The sequence below is a fragment of the Gopherus evgoodei genome, chromosome 2, assembly GCF_007399415.2.
Source record: "Gopherus evgoodei ecotype Sinaloan lineage chromosome 2, rGopEvg1_v1.p, whole genome shotgun sequence".
NCBI classification, from domain to species: Eukaryota; Metazoa; Chordata; order Testudines; family Testudinidae; genus Gopherus; species Gopherus evgoodei.
In genome coordinates, this window is record NC_044323.1 from 206,101,543 (window position 1) to 206,127,962 (window position 26,420).

General features: G+C 39.7%; 1 protein-coding gene across 3 annotated transcripts in view; it reads right to left on the reverse strand.

Moving 5' to 3' along the window:
• Window positions 1-503: 503 nt before the first annotated feature.
• Window positions 504-26,420, reverse strand: part of TWSG1 (twisted gastrulation BMP signaling modulator 1) — a 46,310-nt gene continuing 20,393 nt past the window's right edge. For all 3 annotated transcript variants that reach the window (XM_030552777.1, XM_030552776.1, XM_030552778.1), the window contains exons 3-5: window positions 19,688-19,787; window positions 15,258-15,524; window positions 504-3,024 (exon numbers count right to left, since the gene is read on the reverse strand). In XM_030552777.1, the coding sequence (XP_030408637.1) occupies window positions 2,843-3,024; window positions 15,258-15,524; window positions 19,688-19,787 (549 nt within the window). In that variant the 3' untranslated portion in view covers window positions 504-2,842. The remainder of the gene's footprint in view (window positions 3,025-15,257; window positions 15,525-19,687; window positions 19,788-26,420) is intronic.

Genomic DNA, 26,420 nt, shown 5'->3' on the forward strand with positions numbered 1-26,420 from the left:
GTGAATGTTTAATTATATAAGTTGCCCAGATGCTTCAGCTGGATAAGATACCAATTCAGCAAGGTACTTACGCATATGCTTCACTTCAACCCCGTGTTTAAGTGCTTTCCTACAATGAGGGCCTAACTGAGATGTGTGATAATATTTATTATTTTTCCTCCCATGCCATGTAAACTACATAGTATTCTCCTATAATGGGATTTTCATAGATAAGAACATTTCAGAATGTTACACAAATTGCATTTTGTAGGTTTCATGTTTTAAATAAAGTAAATACATTCAGTTAGAGCAAAATTACAATTTTATCTGTAAAACAATTTAAGCTGCTAAAAAAGCACTTTGTCACTACACCTTCAGAAAAACACAGTTATCAAAAAGACTACAGTAGTAAGGTTAAAATTAGTGAAATTACTAAAATAAATTTATACTTCAACTCCATTTAAAAACTTTTGCCCTGAGAGCTTAGGAAGAAGCAGCAGTGATAAAAGAACCACACAGCCCAATAATGTCTCATTATTTATTAAAATACTTGTTTAAATAAATGACATATAAGAAACACATCTGATGTTGCCACAGATCATTTGCATATGCACTGAGTTTGCAGCGCAGACTCTCCGGAGACCATCATATATTACAAAAATAGAGCAAACCTAATTTAAAGTGGACTGTCTTTACAAGCAAAAACTTTTCAAGGTATTACACAAACAAAAAATTACCTTTTGTGATTTTCCATGATTTTTATGGACATTTAACTCTTTAAAACAGACGTTCTGTCTCCTTCCACACACAACCTCTCTATCCCTTCTACTTGATCCTGAAGTGAAATCATAATGTAAAGAAGGGTGATGTCATAAATCCACGCAACAGGGTCCCAAATAGACAGACAATCAACCTTGATTTGTCTTAAGATTCTGAAACCACAATATTTTACATTTCAAATAATCCAGTATATGATAACTCAAAGCCTTCAGTGTGTCACTGATTTGCATGGACACTTGTAAAATGTTTTATTAAATCTTGATCAGAAATAATGTATAATCCTCAAGCACACAAAATACAGATACTCACAACATAAGCATATCCTCTCTTCCCCCTTCACTATAAGAAATTAATGAAGAATTTCTTTGCACAAAAAAAGTGCAAAAGATGCAAGGAACAAACCATAAAAAGAAGAACAAATAAAATTTCTTTCAGTTTAGGCTGATCTTTGCCATGAAACCATTAATTCAAAATTTTCTCCCATAAATCCTAACTTTAAATAGGTAACAGTTTTGTTTACCACCAGTTTAAAAATTTAAGCAAACCTCCAGCTTGGAAAACCTCCATACCTGGAAAAAAGTTTAAAAAATTAAGTCCTGCACAACAGCAGACATCTTTCGATTTTTTTTATTTGAAGAGTTGTATGCATCAGGATAACTAAAAATTCCCAAGTCAATTTTCAAATAAAATGAGAGTTGAAAGTAATTGATCTTGGTGTTTAGGAACACGTCGGTAGGAAGCAGTTTGACCTAGAGAGGTTGAGGCGAGAGGGAGAAACAGGAATAGTCAAATCCATCTATATAAAACATTAATAAACTTAAAAAAAGTTATTGTTATAAACACTATCATGAGTTTCTGGCGAGATCACAATTGTACTCAGACTTTATTCTTGTGGTTTCTATGGCATCATCACAGGAAAAACCTAATCGTACCATAGTAATTGTTTTATAATCTGCAGTTGCCTACTGCTCCATATATTAAAACACAGCAAAAAGGACAACGTGTTCCATATTCAGAGAATGCTTATTTGTCTCAGAGGATAATTACTTCCCCATTAAGCCCTTTTATAATCATAAATCTGAATCAAACCCAACCTCAAAGCAAAACCAAACAGTTGGAATAAGCGTTCCACAGAGCAGTACCAAATGTTGTAATGTGACAACTGCGAGCTACTCAACAAATAAACTTGCTGAGCTTAATAGGATATGCAGTTTAATTCCCAGTTTATCCCATGCTATTTTTTCTGTTCATAACAACCCCCTTCCAAATGTGCAGCACAGCACTGAGTTTCCAGGGATAAGACAACCCACAATGAGTCCGACAGCAAGTGGACGTGACTAAACTTACCAGCTTTATTTTGGTTTATAAGAAGAGTGCACTGATGGGAACAAGATTTCTTTATGAAATGCAATACCTTGCTTGCAGGAATGGAGACATATAACAGCTGCAGGAATGATGTCACACACATGGTATTGTAGTGGGTGGGAAACCCTGCTAAGAGGCTGGGATTTTATCTATTACAGCTCCTGTTTTGAAGTTGAAAAATAAATGTTTTCTTATTTTTGAGAGGACATCCTTTTCACAATAGGAGTCTGGGCCACTGGTGTAAGACCATAGGCTACTGCAGTCTTATGGCTCTTATACTGGAGAGTTATAAAACATACATGGAAGAGCATTATCTATTTGAGCACTTATGGAACTTCTAAATAATGAGACTCTTGTTGAGGCTTCACTATTCTGAACTGCTAAATACAACATTACATTCTGAAAATGAGTATAGGCAATATATTCAGATCAAAGCAAAACAATCAGGACAGGAAGCATGAGGATGGTTATGCTACTCGACTAAGAATAAGGAAAAGTAAACAATACAGTTGAAACATTCGCCAGTTAGCATTGTTTACAGGATTTAAAAAGAAAAAAAAATTACAGCTGTGCTTTGAATTGTATACATCTTTTCTCAAATCATTCATGTTTAGCTGCTCCCAGAACATATCGCATAATGCAATACTTCCAATCCCCATCCTTTTAATCAAGAGACGTTGCTTTGGCCTCCACATTACTATTATACAGCTTATCTGCTTCAAAACATGCAGTTCATACATTTTACAGTTTTACTGCCATAGTCGATACATTCTGGCCCAATACACTCACAGCAGGCATTGTGAAACCACCGGTATTTTGATGCTCCCATGGACTCACAAGAGATCTTGCACTGATGTATTGACATGCAGTCATCAAAATAGACCACAGTGCACATGTTTTCTAAACAAAGGGAGAAAAAATTTTAAAAGGTTACTTTAGTTAAGTATGTAGCTGTCAGATGTTTGAGGGCAAGTCATTCAAACTACGTGCTACAGGGGAAACGGAAGGGTGAGGACAGGAGAAGAGGGGAGAACATAAGGCCTGCTCTACCAGCCTGGATACTTTCTTCATATTGTCAAGTATCAGAGGGGTAGCCGTGTTAGTCTGGATCTGTAAAACGCAACGAAGAGTCCTGTGGCACCTTACAGACTAACAGACGTATTGGAGCATAGGCTTTCGTGGCTGAATACGCATGCGTCTGACAAAGTGGGTATTCACCCATGAAAGCTTATGCTCCAATATGTCTGTTAATCTATAAGGTGCCGCAGGACTCTTTGTTGCTTTCTTCATATTGTGGCTCTCAACCCCCTTGTAGGCAGTACAGTAGTCTTTACTTCTATGATCATATACTATTTCTCAAGTACATGGTCATACCACTTTTTGCACATTACAAGGTGCACATTGTAAAATGCAGAGTGGATAAGGCAGAGCTACACAGGAGCCCTTGCCTCAATCACCGAATGTCTTGGGTGTGCCTACAGTGCAACTTGGATCATGCTTGCCAGTACAGGTAGACAGACCCGCTTGGACCCTATGGATACATACTAAGGCAGCTAGTCCGAGCCGTCACCTGTGCTACCCCTGGCTCCACCATTATTTTTGCTATGGAACTCGAGCACAGTTAGTGCTTGTCTGTGTACTCACACTGGGAAGTGCCCTCCCAGTTGCAGTGTAGATGCACCCCCTTTAAAAAGCCTGGTTTTCATGAACTCTGCTCTACACAGTACTGCAAGATGCTGCAGATTTATATTTAGGAGTATACAGAAAACATGAGGAACACTGTATTGCTTGAAAGACAATTCGGTCATGGATTCCATTACAGTCCAACCACATACATGAGGGAGCAGAGATAAAATTGCACATGCAAACCTATTTTTGGCATTTCCTGAGTTGAGTGCTTACCTGTGCAAGCTAAAAGTATTTTTAATAGAATGTTTGTGAAATACCAAGTGTGCAAGGTGCTTTAACAGTGATTTATCATTTAAACAGATAATACATAGATCAAAGATCAGATTAAAAAAGGCAAGTAATTTAGTGGAGATATATATAATCATGTTTCATTAGTTCCATCGTTTCTCTATTCTACAGTATTTTATTACCACAGACTACCAATCCAGCTTTTAGCTGAGAAATTGTTAGATTGCTTCCTGCTGATGCCCATGCCAATTCCAACTCTCCCATTTGCCACCTTAAATTCCATCCCATATGCCAAACTTCCCTCTTGGATGCTCATAACATCATCTCTCTCTAGCCTTTAATCTGTTAATCTTGATCCCAGCTGCAAGCTTTTCTTTGCAGCATCCCTGACAAACTCTCTCTTCTGGCTTCCCTGTGCCAGGGGCTAGTGAAAGCTTACACTACCTAGCAATTAGACCAGGCGTCGGCAACCTGTGGCAGGCGGGCCAATTTTTAATGGCATGCGGGGCGGGCTGATCGGCTCAGCCCGATGCCACTCTGGCGCTTTCTGCTGCCGGCTCCTGCCAGCCGGGGACCCTCTGCCAGTCCCACTCAGCACCCACTGCCGGCATAGGGGAAGGAACCCCAGGCTGACAGGGGACTGACACCCCAGCTGGCAGGAGCCCGTGGCCGAAACCCCAGAGTGATGGCTGGCTGAGCTGCTCAGCCTGCAGCCGCTCTGGGATTCCCGCTACTGGCCCCTTGCCAGCTGGAGTCCCCCGCTGCAGCCCCACTCAGCCCTCACTGCCAGCCTGGGGGAAGGAACCCTAGGCTGGCAGGGGGCTGAGACCCCACCTGGCAGGAGCCCACGACTGAAACCCCAGAGCGGCGGCAGGCTGAGCCGCTCAGCCTGCAGAGCTCTGGGATTCCCGCTGCTGGCCCTTTGCCAGGCGGTATCCCCTCTGTGGCAGCCCCACTTACCTTGCGCAGGCACCCTTCCAGACAGGGTCCAGGCCTGCGACCCTGCTCAGCCCTACCGGGGCCAGCTCACTCACCTCAGCTGCCAATCTGGGGTTCCAGTTGCTGACCTCCTGCCAGCCCGGTCTAGATCTCCAGCACTGCTCAGCCTGCTTTTTGGCCTGGAGTCCCTGCAGGCCACCCTGGGCTCTTCTCCTGGCCTTGGATCACTGCTCTGCAGCCTCACCGCTGTGGCCCACTGTTCCCAGCAAGGGAAGAGGGGGTGCAGCTTATCTTAAAATTGCTTATCTCAGACCACACTGTGTTCGACCTTGTGCCTGCCTTCTATCACCGTTTTTTCCCCACTGAGAGTTGAAGGGAACATTTGACAAAACAGCACCTCCTAAGAAAGTGAAGCTAGATGTCCAATCATTTCAGCCTGCTTGGACAGACGCATTTGAGTTTATTGAAAAGAAGGACCGTGCTATCTGTGCTTTTTGTTATGAAAATGTTGTTTGTCACACGTCAAGTGTTCGACATTTTGAAATGAAGCACAAGAAAACTTTTCTTGACGAAGCAGACAAGACTGAATCAATCAAAAAGGCAGTAGCAGCCTATGAGAAGCAAAGTAGCGTTTTTAAAAGCTTAAGTGTAAGTAAAAAATCAAGCTACAGAAGGAAGTTAAAAGATTGCACAGTGCATTGCAAAAAACAGAAAGCCGTTTACAGATGAGGAACATATAAAAAGTTCTTCTCAGCAGTTGGGAGATTTTGTTCAATGATTTGCCAAATAAAGATACAATCATATCTAGAATAAAAGAACTGCCCATCTCTGCCAGAACAGTTGAGAGACGCATATGTGAAATGGCAGAAAACATTAAGGAAAAGCAGATGACTGCATTGAAAGATACAGCAGTGTATAGTGTTGCAGTTGATGAGAGTGTGGATATAAACAATGTTCCACGTTTGGCAGTTGTGGCAAGATACTGTGCTTCCGAAGAAATCCAAGAGGAACTTTGTTGCCTAAAACCCCTGCATAGCACAACAAAGGGGAAAGATATACTGGAAAGTTTTTGTAAACCATTTTGAAGAACGAGGAGTTGATATCAGAAAAATATTTTGTGTGACAACAGATGGTGCTCCTGCTATGGTCGGAAAACAGAAGGGATTTGTAAAGTTGCTTGAAGATCAAATTGGTCATCCAACAGTCAAATTTCACTATATCATCCATCAAGAAAACCTGTGTGCTAAAATTCTAATTCAGAGCTTAATAATGTGATGAATACTGTGGTGCGAATTGTGAATTTCCTTGTCTGAGTCAAAGCAGATCGAGCAACAATTTCAAGCACTGCTAGAAGAGATGGACAGTGCTTATAACGACATCTCACTTCACAGCAACATTCGGTGGCTAAGTCGTGGCAAGGTTTTGGTGCGCTTTGTAAACTGTTTTGATGCAATCAAGGCCTTTTTATCAGAAAAAGAACAAAACTACCCCGAACTAGATGACGACAAATGGCTGTGTAAGCTCATGTTTCTAACTGATATCACTGCTCACCTAAATGAACTCAACCTCTGTCTCCAGGGTGCAGGGCAAACAGTTCTGGATCTTTATGAAGCCTGGAAAGCATTTGTTGTGAAACTAGCAGTTTTTTCCAGGGATATTCATACTTCTACTTTCCGCTATTTCCAACTCATAAAAGAGCTATCGACACGTTGTACTGTCACTGTCGATGAGATTGGAAAGTACATGCAAGAACTGGAATCAGAATTTTCTGACAGATTTCAAGATTTCCAGCAATTTGGCCCAATGCTTTCTTTTCTAATTAAACCTGAAAAGTTCAATGAAAGCGACTTGGATTTGTCTGTGTTTCAATGAATGGGTGTTGACGATTTTGAAATGCAACTCATTCAGTTAAAAAGCTCAGAATTGTGGACATCAAAGTTTGTGGATCTGCAGAACGCACCTGAAGCCACCAAGAGAGATCATGGGGCTTCTGTTCTGACCTGCTGGACATCCCTGCCAGTGAAATTTAACTGTTTGAAGAAAATTGCGTTTGCAGTGCTTTCAGCATTTGGATCCACATACCTGTGTGAACAGGTATTTTCATACATGAAATCTGTCTTCTGTCCCTCTCGGAGCCGGTTAACAAGTGATCGCTCAGAAGCCTGTGTGCAGCTTGAAGTATCCAAATACGTGCCAGACACTGGAAAACTCAGCCAGGAAAAGCAAGGGCAAGGATCACACTTAACTAATAAGATCTGCATTTTAATTTAATTTTAAATAAAGCTTCTGAAACATTTTGAAAACCTTGTTTACTTTACATATAACAGTAGTGTGGTTATATATTATAGACTTCTAGAGAGATCTTCTAAAAAACGTTCAAATGTATTACTGGCATGTGAAGCCTTAAATTAGAGTGTATAAATGAAGACTCGGCACACTGCTGCTGAAAGGTTGCCGACCCCTGAATTAGACTGAGGTTTCCAGCTCAGTCTAATTGCAAGACTGAGTTAAATACAAGTAGGAGATCAATGAATGGGGAACAGCCCGTTCCTAGTCAGCAAATCATCTGTAGTATTAAAAAAGGTTGGGCAATGTGTAAAGGCACATGCCAATTAAAGAAAAAAAAGGAAGTGATGGATTAAAGAGGCATCCCAAATGCTAAGCTACTATTTTATATATATTTTTATTGGATCACCTTCTGTGAGTGAGAGAGACAAGCTTTCGAGCTCTTCTTCAGTTCTGGGAAACATTCAGTGTCACGGCTAAACATAAGGTGGAATAGATTGTTTAGCATAAATAGTTAACATATATTTCAAGGGACCATTCAAGGTGAAGTGGTTGGTTAACACCCCACAAGTCATAGTGGGAAAAAGAAGGGGGTGCAACTGCAGGGATTGTTAATGGGTTACAGATTGTTGTAATAAGCCATAAATCCAGTGTCTCTATTCAGTCCATGATTTTAGTGTCTAGCAAAGTTATGAATTTAAACTTGCAGGCTTGTCTTTTGAAAGGAGTTTTGCACGTTTCCTTTGAGGATGAGAACTAATAGGGCAGGTCAGAGGTCTACACTACAAATTTACATTCGCACAGCTGTACCGATGCAGCTGTGCCACTGTAGTGCGTCTGGTGAAGATGCTCTAAGCCAGGGGTCAGCAACCTTTCAGAAGTGGTGTGCCGAGTCTTCATTTATTCACTCTGATTTAAGGTTTTGCGTGCCAGCAACACATTATAACATTTTAAGAAGGTCTCTCTCTGTAAGTCTGTAATATATAACTAAACTGTTGTATGTAAAGCAAATAAGGTTTTTAAAATGTTTAAGAAACTTCATTTAAAATTAAATTAAAATGCAGAGCCCCCTGGACCAGTGGCCAGGATCCGGGCAGTGTGAGTGCCACCGAAAATCACCTTGCGTGTTGCCTTCGGCACGCGTGTCATAGGTTGCCTTTCCCTGCTCTAAGACGACGGGAGAGAGCTCTAAATCCTTAATAGCTCTACATCCATGAGATGCAGCAGCTAAGTCAGTGAGAGAAGATCTCCCGCTGACATAGTGCTGTCTACACATGGGATTATGGTCAGTATAACTATACGTTGCTTGGGGGTGTGAAAAATCCACACCCCCGAGCAATATAGTTATACCAAAGTAAGTATGTAGTGTAGACCAAGCCACAGAGTGATCGCTTTGTGAAAAGTGTTCACCTACAGGTGATAGGGTGCTTTTATTTTTAATCATTTTCCTGTGTGAGTTCATTTTGAGACTGTAGTGACTTTATTTAGTTAATGGGCCACTTCACCTTGAATGATCCCTTGAAATATGTGTTAACTGCTTATGCTAAACAATCTGTTCCATCTTGTATTTAAATGTGACACTCTCAGTATGTTTCCCAGACCAGAAGAAGAGCTCTATGTAAGCTCAAAAGCCTGTCTCTCTCACCAACAGAAGTTGGTCCAGTAAAAGATAATGCCTCACCCACCATGTCTCTCTAATGTTCTGGGACCGACACAGTCACAACACCACTGCATACATTTTATAGATTTGTTTGCTAAAGCCCCCATAATTCTTAATATAATCACACATTTCTCCCTATCCAAAAACAAAGGTCACGTCTCTTGGGGGGGAAAAAGCAACCAGAAGCCCAGCACTTTTGAATAACTACACTAACAAACCAACATGCACACTAGAGAGGAAAGATCTTTGTTTCCAGGATATAGACTTCAGTTTCCCATTTGCCAGTGATTTATTATGAACTATTAAGAAAAAGCCAATTTTTACAAGCTATGGAAGCTCTATTGACACCATCCTTAATCCATATCAAATCACAGAATCACTGAAACGTAGGGCTTGAGAGGTCATTAGGCCATCCCTTTGTGCTGATGCAGGACCAAGTATACCCTCACTAGTGTTTGTCCAACATGTTCTTAAAACCTCCAATCATGGGGATTCTACAACCACTCTTTGAAGCATATGCCAGATCTTAGCTATCCTTATAGTTAGAAAGATTTTCCTAATATTTAACCTAAATCATCTTTGCTGCAGATTAAGCCCATTACCTAAATCATCTTTGCTGCAGATTAAGTCCATTACTTCTTTTCATACCTTCAGTGGAAATGGAGAAAAATTGATCGCTATCCTCTTTATAACAGCCGTTAACATATTTGATGACTTATCAGGTCCCTGCTCAGTTTTCTTCCCACAAGACTAAACATGCCCGATTTTTATTAACCTTTCCTCAGTGATAAAAGGTTTTTCTAAACATTTATCATTTTTGTTGTTCTCCTCTGGACTCTTCTCCAAATTTGTCCACATTCTTCCTAAAGCATAGCATCCAGAATTTGACACAGTATTCCAGCGGAGGTCTCCCCAGTACTAAACAGAGTGGGGAAATTACCTCCTGTGTCTTACAGATGATACTGCTGTTAATACAGGCCAGAATGATATTAGCCTTTTTTGTAACTGCATCACATTGCTGACATATTCATTTTGTGATCCACTATAACTCCAGATCCTTTTCTGCAGTTCTGCTGCCTAGCAAGTTATACTTCGCTTTGAAGTTGTACATCTGATTTTTCCTTCCTAAGTGTAGTATTTTGTGTTGGTCTTTACTAAATTTCATCCTGTTGATTTTGGATCAATTCTTCAACTTTTCAAGGTCCTTTTGAATTCAAATCTTGTCCTCCAAAGTGATTGCAATCCCTCCCAGCTTGGTGTCAACTAAAAATTTTATGAGCATCTTCTCCACTCCATTATCCAAGTCACTATAAAAATATTTAATAAAACTGGGTCCGGGACAGACCTCTATAGGACCCCACCAGATACACCCTCCCAATTTGACAACAAACAAAGACAACTCAGTCTTTCAACTAGTTTTGCGCCCATCTTTTATAGTAATTTAATCTCTAGACCATATTTCCCTAATTTGTTCATGAGAATGTCATGTGAGGCTGTCAAAAGCTTTACTACAATCAAGATATAGCACCTCTACAAATGATGGAGTTGGACTTGTTTTCCTCCTTACCTTGACATTGCTGATTTATACTTAGAGTGATAACGGAGACCTAACAATTAACAACATGTACAATTTCAAAAATAGTTATTTCTCAGGAATGGGAAACTTTTTGTTTGAGTTGGCTTTTAATAGTCCTAGTCGCCAATTCCTTCCTCCAAGGAGACCAAATCATCTGTGAATACATACTGGGATCCTCCCCTCTCCTCTGCATTTGAAAATCTCTCATAACAATAGAATAAAGAAACAAAACAAGTTGTCTGATGCAGAAAAAAGAACAAAGCAAGCACACTGTTTCTGCTACATCATTGACTTTCTCTCATCCAGCAGTCTAAGAACAAATCTTTGTTCACATATGACAGGCGATGGAATTCCATCTGCTGCTTCTAGCAAGTTCAGGAACCCTTATCTAAAATGATTATTTCTTGGACTGGTGAAATGGGTCCATGTAAAAAAAGTTACACCTACAGGTTCACAATGTATTCTGGAAAATCAATTTAACTGTTATCAGTTTCAAGAACCAATCATGTAAAACATTCACTTGACTGTCTCTCTGTAGATAAAAGAATGTTACTTATTTCAGTAACAGTTCTTTCATTAGCATTTTGACAGTTTTCAGGTATGTGAAAAAAGGAATGTGGAAGAGAGAGTTGTCAGGTGAAGAAAACAGTGCAGATAACTCATTATCTCAGAAAATGAAGATTTTTTTTTTTAATTTCAGAATAAAGGGAGGTTTGTGTAGCAGAGAGAATCATATACAACAAAGACTGAATTCAAAGTAATCAAAACAAGACAGCCTCATGCCTCCACCAGCATGTTGTTCTAATCTTCGTTTTCCAGTGCAAACAATAATTATAAAAGAACTACACTGCAGGGAAGTCACAAGTTCAGAGCACACCATGTCTGATGTGCAATATTTGTCTTTAAAATCTAATCTATGAGATGAAAAATTTTTCTGATCCTCTCCAAGCCAAACTATATTTACAGCATTGCCAACAAATGAAAAAGACACAATACATTTCTCGTAAGAGAAAATAATTAGGTGGTCATATACAGTGCTTTTCATCAGTAGATCAAAGAACTTAACAAAAGAAGTAAATATATTATCAAAATAAACCAGTATACAATTTTCTGGTAATTACGGATGATAAGAGAGAGACCCATTTCAACATCCACCTGCTGTATCCAGTAAGCTAGATACACAGTTGGTGACAAACTCTCTTCCTTGGTTGAGGCTCCAGAAGAGGGTGAATTCAGAGCCCATCCAGAAAGTAACCAATGGTTAATGTAAAGACACCCTTCCTTGCACTATGGATTTTGTTTCATCAGCTGCCAAAAGATACTCTGCTATCCTTCCTCCCACTGACAAGATTCTGTCATCACCTGTGACAATTAAGTTCATTTTAAAAGGTACTGAACTGCAAGTTCTGAGCTCTGAGGCCACCAAAAGGGAGTTTAAGCTAAATATGTAGAACAAAAAATGTGATTCCCAGAAAAACAGCCTGAATTTGTGACTCAAGAGTTGACAGCCCTTGGTATGAACAATTACCACTAGTTCCAGAAGTTCAAAATAATATCTAAAGTGTCAGAGTCAAGTTGGGGGTGAGGAAATCAGCAGCATGGTACAGAATGCGATTTTTAAGGTCCAATAGCTCGCAATGTGCCAGGGCTAGAAAGGAATGCTTTGTACCAAGGGAAGTTTCAGCTTTCCAGTGATATAAAGCAGTCCTTTCTAGCCCCAGTGGTTCATGAAGTATCTGTCATTACAACTGTCAGTGGTCCCTTGGGCTAGCGATATTTTCAGTTCTAGATGAGTATCTGAAAAAGTAGTAAGTCCAACACCTCAGACAAGTTTAGTTTCAATCTCTGCATAAGCAATGTATGGAATCAAAGCAGTCAGAGAGGCTGTGGCAGAACATGGCAAGTGTAGTTTTTAGGCAGGGCCTATTCCAAGTTTTGTGAGACCCTATACAAAATAACATACAATAAGCTGGGTCCCATCCACCTCTGACAATCCCCTCTTTCAAACCCCTAGTTATTGACAACACTCCCCAGGTCCAAAGCTAGGGAAAAAGCAGAGGGGGCATATGGAAACCAGTATTACTCCTTATGGGCAACAAATAAGAGTCATAGGCAGAAAGAGGATATCTGGGCCATACCCTCTTAGCATGCAATGCTAGTGCCAGAATGGCAGGTGTCCACAGAAGGAAGACAAACTGAGCAGAGAGGAACCACAGCATGCAAAAAGCCCAAGTGGCTTTCTAGTAGCCCCATTCAATTGTTAGCAGCACTACTAGTGGACCTGATGGATGTTCAGCATCCAGGGCTCTAGATGTGCAGGGCTTTAAGGGATTCCATAGGTTCAGTAGACTGAAGAGCACCGCTGACTGTAGGATACGCTGGTATTTCTAGCAGAGCATTTTTCTTGTAGATGTTTTAGCTTGAAACAATACAGGCTGTTGGTTAGCCTATGCACTGTCCTACTTATCTGTACATGTATTTTGTAGTACTTGTGCTTACACAAGCTGTACGAAAGCCTTCCTGCACAAGTTACATACACTGTGATTGAACATATTATCTGTATGTCCATACTGCCCAGCAGTTTCTATTCCTCCTCCAAGTACATGATATTGGAAGCAATTTTACACCTTCCTCATCTACAATCACTGAAGATCTGAAAAGGATTAGATCTGCTCAAGTTTCTTAACAAAAAAAAGTTCACTTTTATTTCTGTGCTGAATTCCTACCATAGCCAGTTAATCAAGGGCACTGAGTATCTATTTCTAAGTTTAACTCAATTGTCATTCTTGGAATTTAACAGTAATATATATGATCTTTGAACCTAATATTGAATACAATGTGGCTTATGGAACAGGCAGTCTCATGAAATAGACAAAAAAACACCTGGATTTGGGATCTTTCCCACTATGAATAAAATACAAATTGTTATTAGAACAGGTAGCCCTTTTCATAAAGTCTTGAGAAAATTTCCCACCACCCCAAAACTCCAACTTTTCATCCAAAAAGGCAGCAAGTAAAATTGACAAATCCTTCCAGAGTTACGAACATCAGAGTTACAAACTGACTGGTCAACCACATACCTCAAATGGAGCAGGAAATATGCAATCAAGCAGCAGCAGAGAGGAAAAAAAAAAGAAAAGAAAAAAAAAGCACAACACAATACAGTACTGTGTTAAATATAAACTACTAAAAAATAAAGGAAAAGTTTAAAAAGAGATTTGACAAGGTAAGGAAACTTTCTGTGCTTGTTTCATTTAAATTAAGATGGTTAAAAGCGGCATTTTTCTTCTGCATAGTAAAGTTTCAAGGCTGTATTAAGTCAATGTTCAGTTGTAAACTTTTGAAAGAACAACCATAATGTTTTGTTCAGAGTTACAAACATTTCAGAGTTACGAACAACTTTCATTCCTGAGGTGTTCGTAACTCGGAGGTTCTACTGTATAATTCACATCTTTAAATACTGTACTGTGTGCACATATGGCTTTCTGCAGCTTACCATTTAACATTGTTACTTTCATTATTCTAATACCAGAAAGCAAATATTTTAATAATGTCAAACACAGATATGAACTAGATGTTTTGTGACCATATGGTTTCCTGCAGCTGGAATTAATTTATTTTCTTAATGTTCCTTAAAATCAAAGGAAATTAGAAAAGTCTCCCTCTGAGTTCCATTTAACAAAGAACAGTTTTGTATAGAAACAAAACTAGGTCAGAGGTTCACACTTATATGGAAATGCAATAGGTCTCTATCAATTGTATTCCTTATATGAGTTAAATAAAAAAGCCAGCACAGGAAGAACAGTACATAGTTACCAACAGTCAAACACAGCACTGCTTATAGATATGACTAATAAATCAGATAGTATGCCTCGTTTTAAAAAAATTAAGTGTTACGAAATCATTTCGTTAAGAGGAAAGAACAGTTTAAGAAGTTTCTCTAAGTTTCATGGGAGGGTGTCAGAGAAAATACTGTAAATTCTGTTTAAAAAAATCAACCGGCAGAAAAGGAGTCTCCCAGCCCCACACTATTGTCACTACAACTGAATTTGGCATCATTTTCCCTTGGCAACCAATATTTTATCATCCTTACTCCGATCACGTACATCCCTGAATCAATGCCAAGAAAGAGATAACACTTACTCACATCTATAGTTAATCCAGTATTATCTGGAATATCATTCTGTCACTCAGAGGCTCAAAATATGCCACCTTGGAGCCACGAGTTTAACCTCTATTCTAGATCCCGCGGCAAAAACAGCAGCTCTCTGAATTTTCCCTTTTTAGCTCTTTAAAGCTACATATTTAAAACTGTTCCTGCAGCCTACTTTTGTATTACTATGGGACAGATTAGGTGTAGTTCCTGATCTGAGTCTGATTTTCTCTGAGTCAGAAGAGGCAAATGCTTAAGCTTCTGACAGCATTTTACATTATCCCACCTAGAGTGATGTGAACTGATGAAATCCCCCACATGTTGGAGGGGGAATTCCATACTGACAAATTGTTTTATGGTTCATTCCCCCCACCCCAAGACTGTCATATGTTCCTCCCTTTGCCCGTGCTGTTGTGTTACTCCCCCTTTGTCACACTGTGACAGAAATTAGACCAAACTCTTCAGGGCAGGGACCATGTCTTCTATTTGTACTTTAAGAAGACTAGCGCACTTGAGCATGGTTGTTAATTTTTTTTTGTCCTTTTTAGGGCCCCTTCACAAAGGTAACACTAGAAATTAGGCTTTAGACAACTTACTGTTACCTTTGTCGCTGGAGTATGGTGTGTGGACAGTGTTGCTTGGAACAGAGACATTCTGGTGCTGCGGCTGATTAACTGTTTCTAAAAATGACACTAGATTCTCATGATGTGACAGTTCTTCTGCAACAGGGAAGGAAACAATATTCCAGTTCAGCTGAGTATCCCCTTCTGTGAGTGCCCGGAAGAGGGAAGGGATTGGTTCGTGCAGCTCCTCTACAGTGCTCTTGGAAGTTGGAGGGGTGTCACTGTAGTTACGAGGATTGCACATACCTGCAGAGGAATGAAAAGTGTAAAATGAAAAGTCATAAAACTGTCTCACGTCCACTGCCAGGAAGGGCAGCATATAGAAATAAAATTAATTTTTGTAAAAAAAAAAAAAAAAAAAAAAAAAAGTGTGTGTGAGAGAGAGAGAGAAATCCTGAGCCCCAATGGTATCAGTGAAAAAACTTCCATACACTTCATTAGGGACAGTATTTCACCCATTGGGTTTAAGATCTTTGCAGTGATGCACTAAAGTTTTAAGCGAGATGCCTTGCAACACGGAGGTACATAAATGAAGACACCATAAGAACTTTTGTGCACAGCACTCTGCTTCTCTTTCTCCATTACTGTTATGGTTTAGAGTATGAAAAGTTCAACTGAAGCTGTTTCTTTTGTTGAACAAAAATACTACACTACCAGCATCTGAAAGAAAACAGATATTTATTTACATTTAGTATGATCAGGACTTGAAAAGTTTATCCAAAACCTAAGAGCCAGGGTGAAAATACCTATAATGCCACTCCCCTAAAACCAGGCCTCCTGGAAATGAAAGGAACACATAATTGTTTACTGTATATTACAATTAATACAATATTCATGGCAACATTTTATGTAGTTCTCTCTCTTGCTTTTGTTTCATCTTTACTCCATGTCTTTCTTTTCTACTTGAGATCATAGTGCACCTCTTCCTCAGTACTTTCCAGTCATTTTCCTCTTTTCTTTCTTCCCCTACACCTGCTCATCTCTCTTTTTCCTTGCACTGTGTTCTCTGCCTCTGCCTCTATATTTTCTATCTTTCACTCCCACCACTTCCCCAGTCTCTCAATACCATACTTATGCTCTCTCCCACACCCTCAACTCTAACCACCCCCATTTATATTAGTGATAATTCATATACAGAGCTTGAAAACATTGCCAGACACCTAATGGCCAGAACTTCCTTGACTTTATGAAGGTGTTTGATAAGGTTCACAGAAAAGAACTCTGGAAGATCCTGAAACACTATGGAATTCCAGCAAACACTGTTAATGTGAAATACACTTTGTATGACGAATCTGCATGCTGCATCAGCACACGGATCAGTGACAGGGAATGATTTAAGATTGCTACCTGCAAGGTTGTGTACTATCCCCACTTCCCTTCCTCATGGTCACAGACTTTGGGATGAGAACAGGAATGGCTGCTGCCTAGTGTACTCGTATTGTTTGTGCAAGAGATAAGCTGCGAGACTTAGATACCAACTTGGATGGAATGAAAAGACTCTCTGTGAGCATAAAAGCAGAAGTGGCCAATGTGGGACTTTGTATTAGTACGCAGAAGACAAAGATCATGGAAAGAGAAGGAAATGCTGCCAACAGTAATTGATGTGTGATTGGAGTAGAAGAGTATGAAAGAGTTCACAACTTCATCTATTTTTGAAGTACAATATCTTCTAATGGACAGCTCATTAAGAAGTGCAGGCAAGAACTGGCAAAATCAGTAGATCTTTTTCCCATTTGTCAAACATCTGTCAGAGTAAGATGAAAAATGTACACACTAAAATGAGATTATACAACGCAATTGTCCTCACAACACTACTGTATGCCTCAGAAACACAGCAGATGGTAAAAATACACAACAGGAAGTTCATTGGAGAGATTGTGTAACCAATGTCGAAGTGTTGCACCACACAGGTCAGCAGAATGAGGACTCAGTACTCAGACAGAAATGGCTACAGTGGTTTGGCCACCTCATCAGGCTATGTTGTGGCAGAAGCACAAGGTACATCTTGGAGGGAAAAGAAGAGGTGGAGGACAAAGAATGACCTATTGCAGGACAATCAAAAAAAAGATGCTGCCACAATGGAGACAGTTTACGGTAGAGTCATACATCTCGTTCTGGACAGACATCAGTGGGAAAAATGGGTTGCCACATGTGCCATTAGGCACAGGAGATTCTAAAGCTAAAGCTAAGCTAAAGGCCAGAAGACAAACTATAACAAGGGGACCCAGTGTCCTTCCTTTTATCAGCAGATGAGAAAGGGAAGGGTGTTTAAATTCCTACCAATGTGCTCTCCCTGGACCCTGCTTGTGGACTCCCCATTTTGTAGCATCCAGATAGTAGGTATCTGAAAAAAGTGAAGCTCTTGATTGCTCTTCTATGAGCCACAGACACTCCCTCTCCCTCACTGTTCCCTGACTCCCAACTGCTGCAAGAGTGGTAGGGATCCATGCTGCTTCATCGCTATCCCAGCTTCCATTTTGTAATAAATTTCTTTTGAGTCCTTGCTCTCTCTCCACAGTCATTAGCTCTAGGAGCTACCTCTATTGCTGCTCAGAGCTCACCCAAACAGCAGCATGAAATAGATTCAACTGAGGACAATCTGAAGCTATCAAGAGAATTCTAAATAGCACCAGTGAAATTGACCAAAAACTTTTTAATTCCACTCCTGCAGCTGCTGCAGGGCAGCAATCCGTGAAACACTAATCTTTCTTGTGCTGCTGTTGCATCTGTTTAGTTTTTGTTGGAAGCTTTTCTCCACAACCATAAGGGCTGGATGTATTTTTTATTTTATTTTAAAACTTACATCTTGCAGAAGGCACCAAACATGGACCCACTAAATCATCCTACCTCCCCAGATGAATGGACTTTCCAAGGCTGAACATGACACAGGAACATGCTTTACTATTCTCACACTTCACATAGGCAACAAGTGTCTCCCCGACTCCCCCATACAGTTTTCATATAAGATCTGAATATTATTTGGGCTTGCAATTGCAACTAGAAATAAAAATTCTTATTAGTCCCTGAGAGTTTAAAAAATTAAGTTTATATATTGAAAAGCCCACTAAAAGTAAGGACAAAAGTCACAATGGAAAAAAGCCAAATACCAATTCAATCATTACTAGTAATGTGGTTTTCAGTTCCAAATTCATGTGGCCTCCTGGAGCTGGAAATTCTTTATGCCCCTGGAAAGCTAAGCATTACAACTGTTCAGCAGCATTTGCAGGACTCAACACTCATGTTGAGTTGAGAGCATCCCCTGCTGAGCATGGGTGCCTCAGCCATCAATTTCTGCAAACCTGAAGCCTTCATTTAAAAAGTTAAATTTCTATCCCACGGTGGCAAAAATAATCTTCCAACTATGAATCTAGTTTAAGTCCAGGTATAGTTCTCCTTTTGAATCTGCCTACTAACAACTGCAGCGCCTCTGCTGTTACTGATACTTGGCAAAACTACAAACAAAGTGGAGTTTTGATAGCAAATTGGCCAGTTTCAAAGTGGGTCGTCAGAACCGAATGACAGAGCAGAACAACCAACAATCGTGCCCATTTCATGCTATTGCTTGGGAAGCTATGAGCAGCAGTAGAGGAGGCAGGCACTGTAGCTATTCATTATCTTCAATAGAGGGGAGGACCAATCAAAAAGAAGCTGTGAGGAAAGTAGAACAATGGACCCCTTGCCCCTCCCGCAGCAGCCAGGAGGATCTTGAGAGAAAAGAAAGGAAACTCATTTTCCTTTCCAGCATCCAGAGGAGGGTTGAAACTTCTAATATATCAGACACCTATAAGCATGTGGCTAATACAGAAGATGGAATCCCTAAGCAGGGTCCAGGGATAGCGCTCACTAGTAGAAGCCTTAGTTCCTAGCACTGGGCTTCTTGTCAGGGCTTTATCCACCCCAGTCTTACTGGTGGAACACTCACCCTCATCTTCCATACCAATTTCTGGATAGTAAGTTTACTCTTCTGACTAGTAGGCATCTGGTAAAGTTTCTGAGTATTTGTTTCTAGCTCTCAGGGTTCACAAGACAGCAAGCCTTAAGCTCCCCTGGTTGTATGATATTTCTAACGGCACTTTGTAGTTAGTACTTCCACTGGATCACAAAATGTGATAATTGAACACTGCTGGTGTATTAAGTTCCTCTCACATGACAAATCAAGGGGTTGTCCATAATCTAAAACAGAATTAGCAAATCAGTAACCATGACATTAATTTAACAAAATCAGGAATATCACAGAAAATATAATCAAGCGACCCAGTAATATCTATTTGCTTATAATTAGCTATTCTGCTCCCCTAGTGTGCTATTTATTAAAATATTTAATATAGATCCTGCCTTGAAGAATTTACAATCTAATTACAGAAATGATGCAATGAGCAGTAGCAGTAGGTAATAAATAATGAACTTACCAACACAATCACAGCACTCATCCCAAAGTGTGCCTAGACAAAGCATGCACTCTTTGCAACAGGAACAGTTTCCTTCACCAGGTCGGCATTGACACAGCTCCTGAAAACACAACATATTATGTTGGAGCTTTCTGAGATGTACAATACTAATAAGTTATGACAATTCTTCATTTAGCAAGCATTATTTCTTTGCATTTACAAAGGAATATATTTACTATTTTAGGTTTCTCTAAGGTCATTTTTTATCAGCAACTGGGATACTGAGTATTTAAAACAAAATCATTACATGTAGGAGAGAATGTACCTACCATTTCTCCCATGAACACCTGGATTTACAAACTCTGCAGAGCTAAGTGAATATTTTTGCATCCTGGGCATGGTGTTCTAAGACATTTTCTCTTTTCAAAATAGAAATGTGTGGTTTCTAAAACGTAACTTCTCTCAAACAACAAACAAATATAGGCAATATATGCATATTCATAAACCTATGAAATGTTCACACAGATGCGTCATCCATGGATTCTGATAGCAACACATTTGGTGCAATCACTTGAATCCAAGATTTGTGAACAGCTTCTAAGTTTTCTTATACAATATATGATATTTGAAAAAGGTCACTAGATCATCACCATATTTTAATAAACTCTTAGAAATATCTCTTTGTTGTCCTGCATGCTATTTTTAATAGCAATATTGTTTGTTAGACAGAGAAAAGACAGCTACGTGGTCAAGACCAGCCTTTGATAATGACTGAGAGACATAACTTGTCCCTTCCCTTTACAGATGGCAGTGGTATTTTTGCTATCACAAACACACTACTATGATTTAGCTGAATAATTTATGGAAATAAAGTATTTAAATAGTCAAAGAGCACATTAAAGTTTATCAGAAGGATTTTTTATTCATTATTTTTTCTTTTGTAATAGAAAGTTAAAGGTGACCTACATAGGAAAAATGGGTTGTGCTTTTTTGGGGGGAGGACTCAGGATTTTTGACACGTCATCTAAGCCTGGGAGCAGTGGCTGAGCTGCCCTACTGAAGAAAAAGTGCTTACAGAGTCTCTAAGTATGGAAACACCTTTGATGTATAAAGGAAGCCTGGAAAAATAAAAAGTGTTCCGCTTATTTCATTTATTTATTTTACATTAGAACTCTATGGTTTAGCTAATCTGCGTTTACTGAATGACTGAATGGTTGGAGAACATATATCAAATTAGATCACAGCACAAGGTGAAAGCTGAACACCTAAGAGGGGAAAGGTCTTTAATTCAGATGGTCTAAGACTTTGTTTTTCATAACAATGCTTTTAATTCAAACCGCAACAAACTTGGAAGGAAGTTCTTTTTGTTAAAAAATTCAATAATACCATTCCTTCAATAAAAGTTGAGAAAGCTCCTCTAGGCCCCTCCAAAGACAAGTCCAGCAAAATCAAAACTGACAGAAACATCAGAAATATCAATTACTAAATTAAACCAAAGTAAAAAAAAAAAAAAAAAAAAAGCACCACAGAAAACAAGCTTGGAACAGCTGTGGGGCCTTCTTACTATCTTTTAAAAGAAGCAGTGAGAGGGCAGAAACCCAGTTTTTAAATTCTTTACCTGTCATCGTTAAGAAACATCAAACCCTTTTGCAGAGCTACTTGAACATATCTTGTTAAGAAAATATTGTGGGGAAAGGATTTGCTTGCCACATCCTTTCAATGATCAAGGTATTCTTGTATATATTTTCTGGTACGGCAGAAGGATGAGTTTCAATACATTATTGATTTACAGTTAGGTGTAAACACAAGGGGTGGGGAAGAGAAGAAGGGAGGATCAGTTATTATAGGGGGCACCTTCACCCTGAACTTCAGTAAGCTAAGGCTCAGATTCCCAGATAAAAAACAGGAGTACTTGTGGCACCTTAGAAACTAACACATTTATTTGAACATAAGCTTTCGTAGGCTACAGCCCACTTCATCAGATGCAAAGAATGGAACATATAGTAAGAAGATATATATATACATACAGAGAACACTCCACTTTCATCCCACCCTTCTCTTAACACAGCAAAACACAAAATGCGCAAATGCAAATATGCACATATCATCAATGGATTTTCACTCTGTTTAATTGTGCAGAAGGCCTGAAACAAAAAGAAAAAAAAGAGTACATATATAAGACCAGGTCTGGCTATATGGGGTCCATCTACCTGAGTGTACGAGGCAGAGCAAATGCAGTGCAAAGACCAGTTCAGTCCCCTTTGACCTTATTTGAAAATTACTCTGTATAATTCTTAACTTTCTATTTCCTATAAGTCAAATTACTTAGTGAATAGATTCTCAACATAGGGTTTTGTTTGCTTATTTATATTTCTTGTGTATTACAGAATTAAGAACTACAAAGTTTATAACCCACTGTGGTAAGAACACTGGGAAATTAACTAATGTAGAACCATCAATAAAAGTAACAATGTAAATCATATGCAAAGCTATAAAGAAATCCTTCTCTGTGTCTTTTTGTATTGGGCTCAATACCATTTGTTGAAGCAGCACTGCCAATTTAAAAAATAATCCTAGTCTTAAAAACTCGGAACTCAAGAACTGAAATATCAGAAAAATGTTTCCAATTTACTTTACACATATGCCAGCACGTTAGAGACTCAGGTTCCCCCATATGGTCATTTTTTTTCTTGTCTGTGTGAGTCTTTCAACAAAGCCACAGGCAGAAAAAAACATTTGAAGCAATAGCAAAATGGAGTAAACCTACAAAAATTGGAAGGGGGGACTCAATGGCAGGGCAATACCTTAAGTTACTTTTATCTCTCCCTGCATCCTTTTAACAGTTTTAACCAGCCCCTTACAAAATGGCTGCCAGTACATACTGCAGCAATGTCATTTGTTTTCATCATATAGGGTCTATACCTGCATAGCACCTCCTACTATGAGGGTGTACAGAAAGAGGGTTAGTTTTGTAACTGACAGAGGAGCAAGACTTCCAGGCATTGAGCAGATGTGCCATCTTGACCTCTGTGAGGAGTTAAAGGGAATTTGGAGAACTAATATTCATGTTTTTTGACAAACAATTTGGTTTTATCTTCATTAAAGATAAGCTTTATAGAAACAATGCTAGAAAGAGGATTTTGGAAGACAGTTCATTTTCTTATCCTTCTAAAGTTGAATTTGTTGTAGATTATGATTTTTGTTAATCTTACTGTGATAGTGTCTGGTGCCTCATTCAGGCCTCAAGGCCCCATTCTGCGAGGCTCTGTTCATACAAAATTAAAAGATGCTCCTTGCCCCAAAGAGTTTACAATTACAGCTGGTCATGAATTTTATGTCAGAATGATTTTCCAATAGAAAATGCAGTTTCCACAAAAATCAAAATTTTCCCCATGGAAAACTTTGATTTTGCTGGAAACATTCAGTCTTCCACTGGGAAAATGTAAATGAAAGCTCCCAAGCTCTGTGTCTCCTTGCCTAGCAAGCTACTAGGGAACCCAGGTTTCCAGATTTCCTAAATCTGTCGCTATCAGCCTAGCTGGGACATTGGCAGCTGAGGTTTCCTGGTTCCACAGCTGACCAGACTGCCCAGGTAGCAAGCAGAAAAATTCTATTTCCTTTCTCTTAGAAGAGAATCTGAGATACTTCCTCCCGCCAAAAAAAAATTAGAATCTTTTTGACTTTTCATCCCAAATCTGTATAAAACTTCTTATTCATAATTGATCCTGGAAGGGAAATTCTGTGGTCCAGTCAGCTTTACTTACCATTTAGGGACAAGACTAGAGAAAACAAGTGGATACAACAAACAGACAGGAGTAAGCACAAGCATATAGTTGAGACAATTATGAATGGTGTTTTACCGTTTTTTGTGAACCAAGATGACGCTGACAACGGTTTAACTCCTTGAGAGTACAGTTGTAGTTAAAAAGACCCATGCACAAGTGGCAGTCCTTCCCACATGAAGTGCACAGATAGCTTTATGCTGAGGAAGGGATTATACTCTATACCTGCTGAGTCTGCTACTGTTTACAACTCAGCCCCTGTGCCTCAAGATCCAGATGGTCATTTATCTCAAACTGGGTAACCCCATCATTGACTGGCTCACCAGCATGATCTACCTGCTGTTGATGACTCCCAGTTATCAACATCAGTGTTGCACTATTTCAAGTTATGCCTGAGTGTCTGAAGAATTTCTTCTGGTTGGTGTAGTGAAAAGCAATGACAGTATACTGTCTGCCTAGCCATTGCAGAGTGTTTTGTAGGTATCACATCAGAACATGCTACTATTGCTACACGTTTCTTCTTCAGCTTGAGTTCCCCTTCCTCATTACAACCCTTTGCTTCCAAATTCCAAGGTCAGAAGTTAAAACTGAAATAAGTAAAAGTCTTGTTTAAATGACGGAGTGGAAAAACACTAAACATTTTTACTTCTTTACCCTCTGCCAAAATTTATTAGGATGCTTCTTGGCACCACTATTTCTGTATCAACTGTCTTGGGAGATGATCACTCAGATATACTGAAGAGTACTGAAATAAGGTAATTTAACCATTTTTAAGGAAAGATGTTTATCAACATTAAATCATTTGTTTCTTCCACTTGAAAAAACAGAAGGAGAGGTAAATTAGTACTATGCACAGCTCCCTACTCTGCCCCCCTCAGAGTTTGACTGTGTGTCTTTAGGGCAAGAACTGTATATTTTTCCATATATGTTTTTCTAACCCACAGTTTCAGTTCTTCAGACTGACTCATCCACACTGGATATTTGTAAATCTTTTTAACGCAAGCTAGCATGAGACCTCGGTGAAGTAAAGCAGAATGAAAACTGTACCCTATTGATAGCTGAGGGGTGGGGAGGATACAGTGGGAAAAATATTACTCATAAGCTTGGCTACTTTCCAAACTGAACTGTTGAAGGTACATCAAAGAGTAAATTTTGCTACACAAAAATAGGTCTTTTAACATAAAAATATAGCATGAAGTGGGAAAGAGAGATGTTCACACAATGAAGATATTTCTGCTCTGAAGAACAAGATTTAAAAGCCATGTCTACATTACAGACTTTGGTTGACACAAACTACGCTGAGTACAGATGCCAAAGTTTGTATATCGCTCATGCACAGTTGGCTGCTTGCGTCGGCGCCGGATGTACTCACCAAGAGTGCTTGTGTCAGTGCAAAGTGTGGAGCACCACAGGTAGGTATCCCAGCGTGCCACGCACCACTGTCCGGCACACTGCCTTTTGGGAAATGTTCTCAATGTATTGTGAGAAAGAAATGATGTGTCCAGTCAAGTTTCCAGCATGCAACTTTCTCCATTCTCTAATGCCATCCATATCCCATAATTTTCACATATGTTTTTTAAAATCCCACAAACGTGCCTGGCACTTTTCACTGTCATCCATCTCTGACAGAAGCCAGGAGCCCACAGAGCTCAGCGCTATTCTCATGAACATTACAACTACAGTATGCTTGATTCTTCCGTATCTGCAGACCCACAGGAAATACTGCAACAATGGGGGACATGATGATTTCTTTGAGTATAGTTTGCTAAGGGACACAGGAAAAAACAATTCAAGATTGATGATGGCATTCACAGAGCAGCTGTAGACAGCAGAACGCAGTAGAAGGGAAAACTGACTGTAGGATCGCATCGTAATGCAGGTTGTGGACAACGAGCAATGGCTACAGAACTTTTGGATGTGAAAGGCCACCCTGAATTCATGCCAGTCCTCCAGTGCAGGGACACCAGAACAAGAGCTGCATTGATAGTGGAGGAGTGGGGATCACACTCTGGAAGCTTGCAACACCAGATTGCTATCGGTCAATGGGAAATCATTTTGGAGTTTGAAAATCCACAGTGGACTATTAATCATCTCCTGCTATGAAGGACTATGACTCTTGGCAACGAATGGGACACAGTGAATGGATTTGCAGCAGTGGAGTTCCCGGAGTGCAGTTGGGAGATAGACGGCACCTGTATCATCATTTTGGCACCAGTCCACTAGGGTTACCAGTTTTGGTTGGATGTATTCCTGGAGGTTTCATCACATGATATAATCTTTAATAAAGATTAATTCTTAATTTCTGGAGACTCCAGGATAATCCTGGAGAGTTGGCAATGCTACAGCTCACCTTGCCACAAAGTACATAAAAAGAAAGGGCTACTTTTCTGTGGTTATGCAAGCATTGATGGATCACTGGGATGCTTCACTAAGATCAACAGGGGCTGGTCAGGGAACATGCACAACACACATCTTTGAGAACACAGGACTGTTCCCATGCAGAGACATTTGTTCCCATCCAGCAGATTACCACTGCTACCAATATTGAAATGCCAGTAATGATTGTGGACCCAGGCTACCCCTTGCTCCCTTGGCTCATGAAGACATACATCAGCCACCTCAACAGCACCAAGGGAAGATTCAACTACCAGCTCAGTAAATGCAGAATGGCAGTTGAATGTGCTTTTGGAAGACTGAAGAGATGCTGATAGTGTTCCCTAATGTCATTGGATCTTAGTGAGAAAAACAGCCCCATGGATATAGCTGCCTGTTTTGTCCTGCATAACATCTGTGAGGCCAAGAGGGAAGATAAGCTGCCACCCAGGTGGAGGACAGAGGTGGAGTGGCTGTCTGCTGATCAGCAAGACCCAAGGGCTAATAGAAGAGCCCAATGTGAAGCTATGCAATTGAGGGGGGCTTTGAAAGAGCACTTTAGCAGTCAGCCACAGTAGTGTTCTCTGCTGGACTGTCCT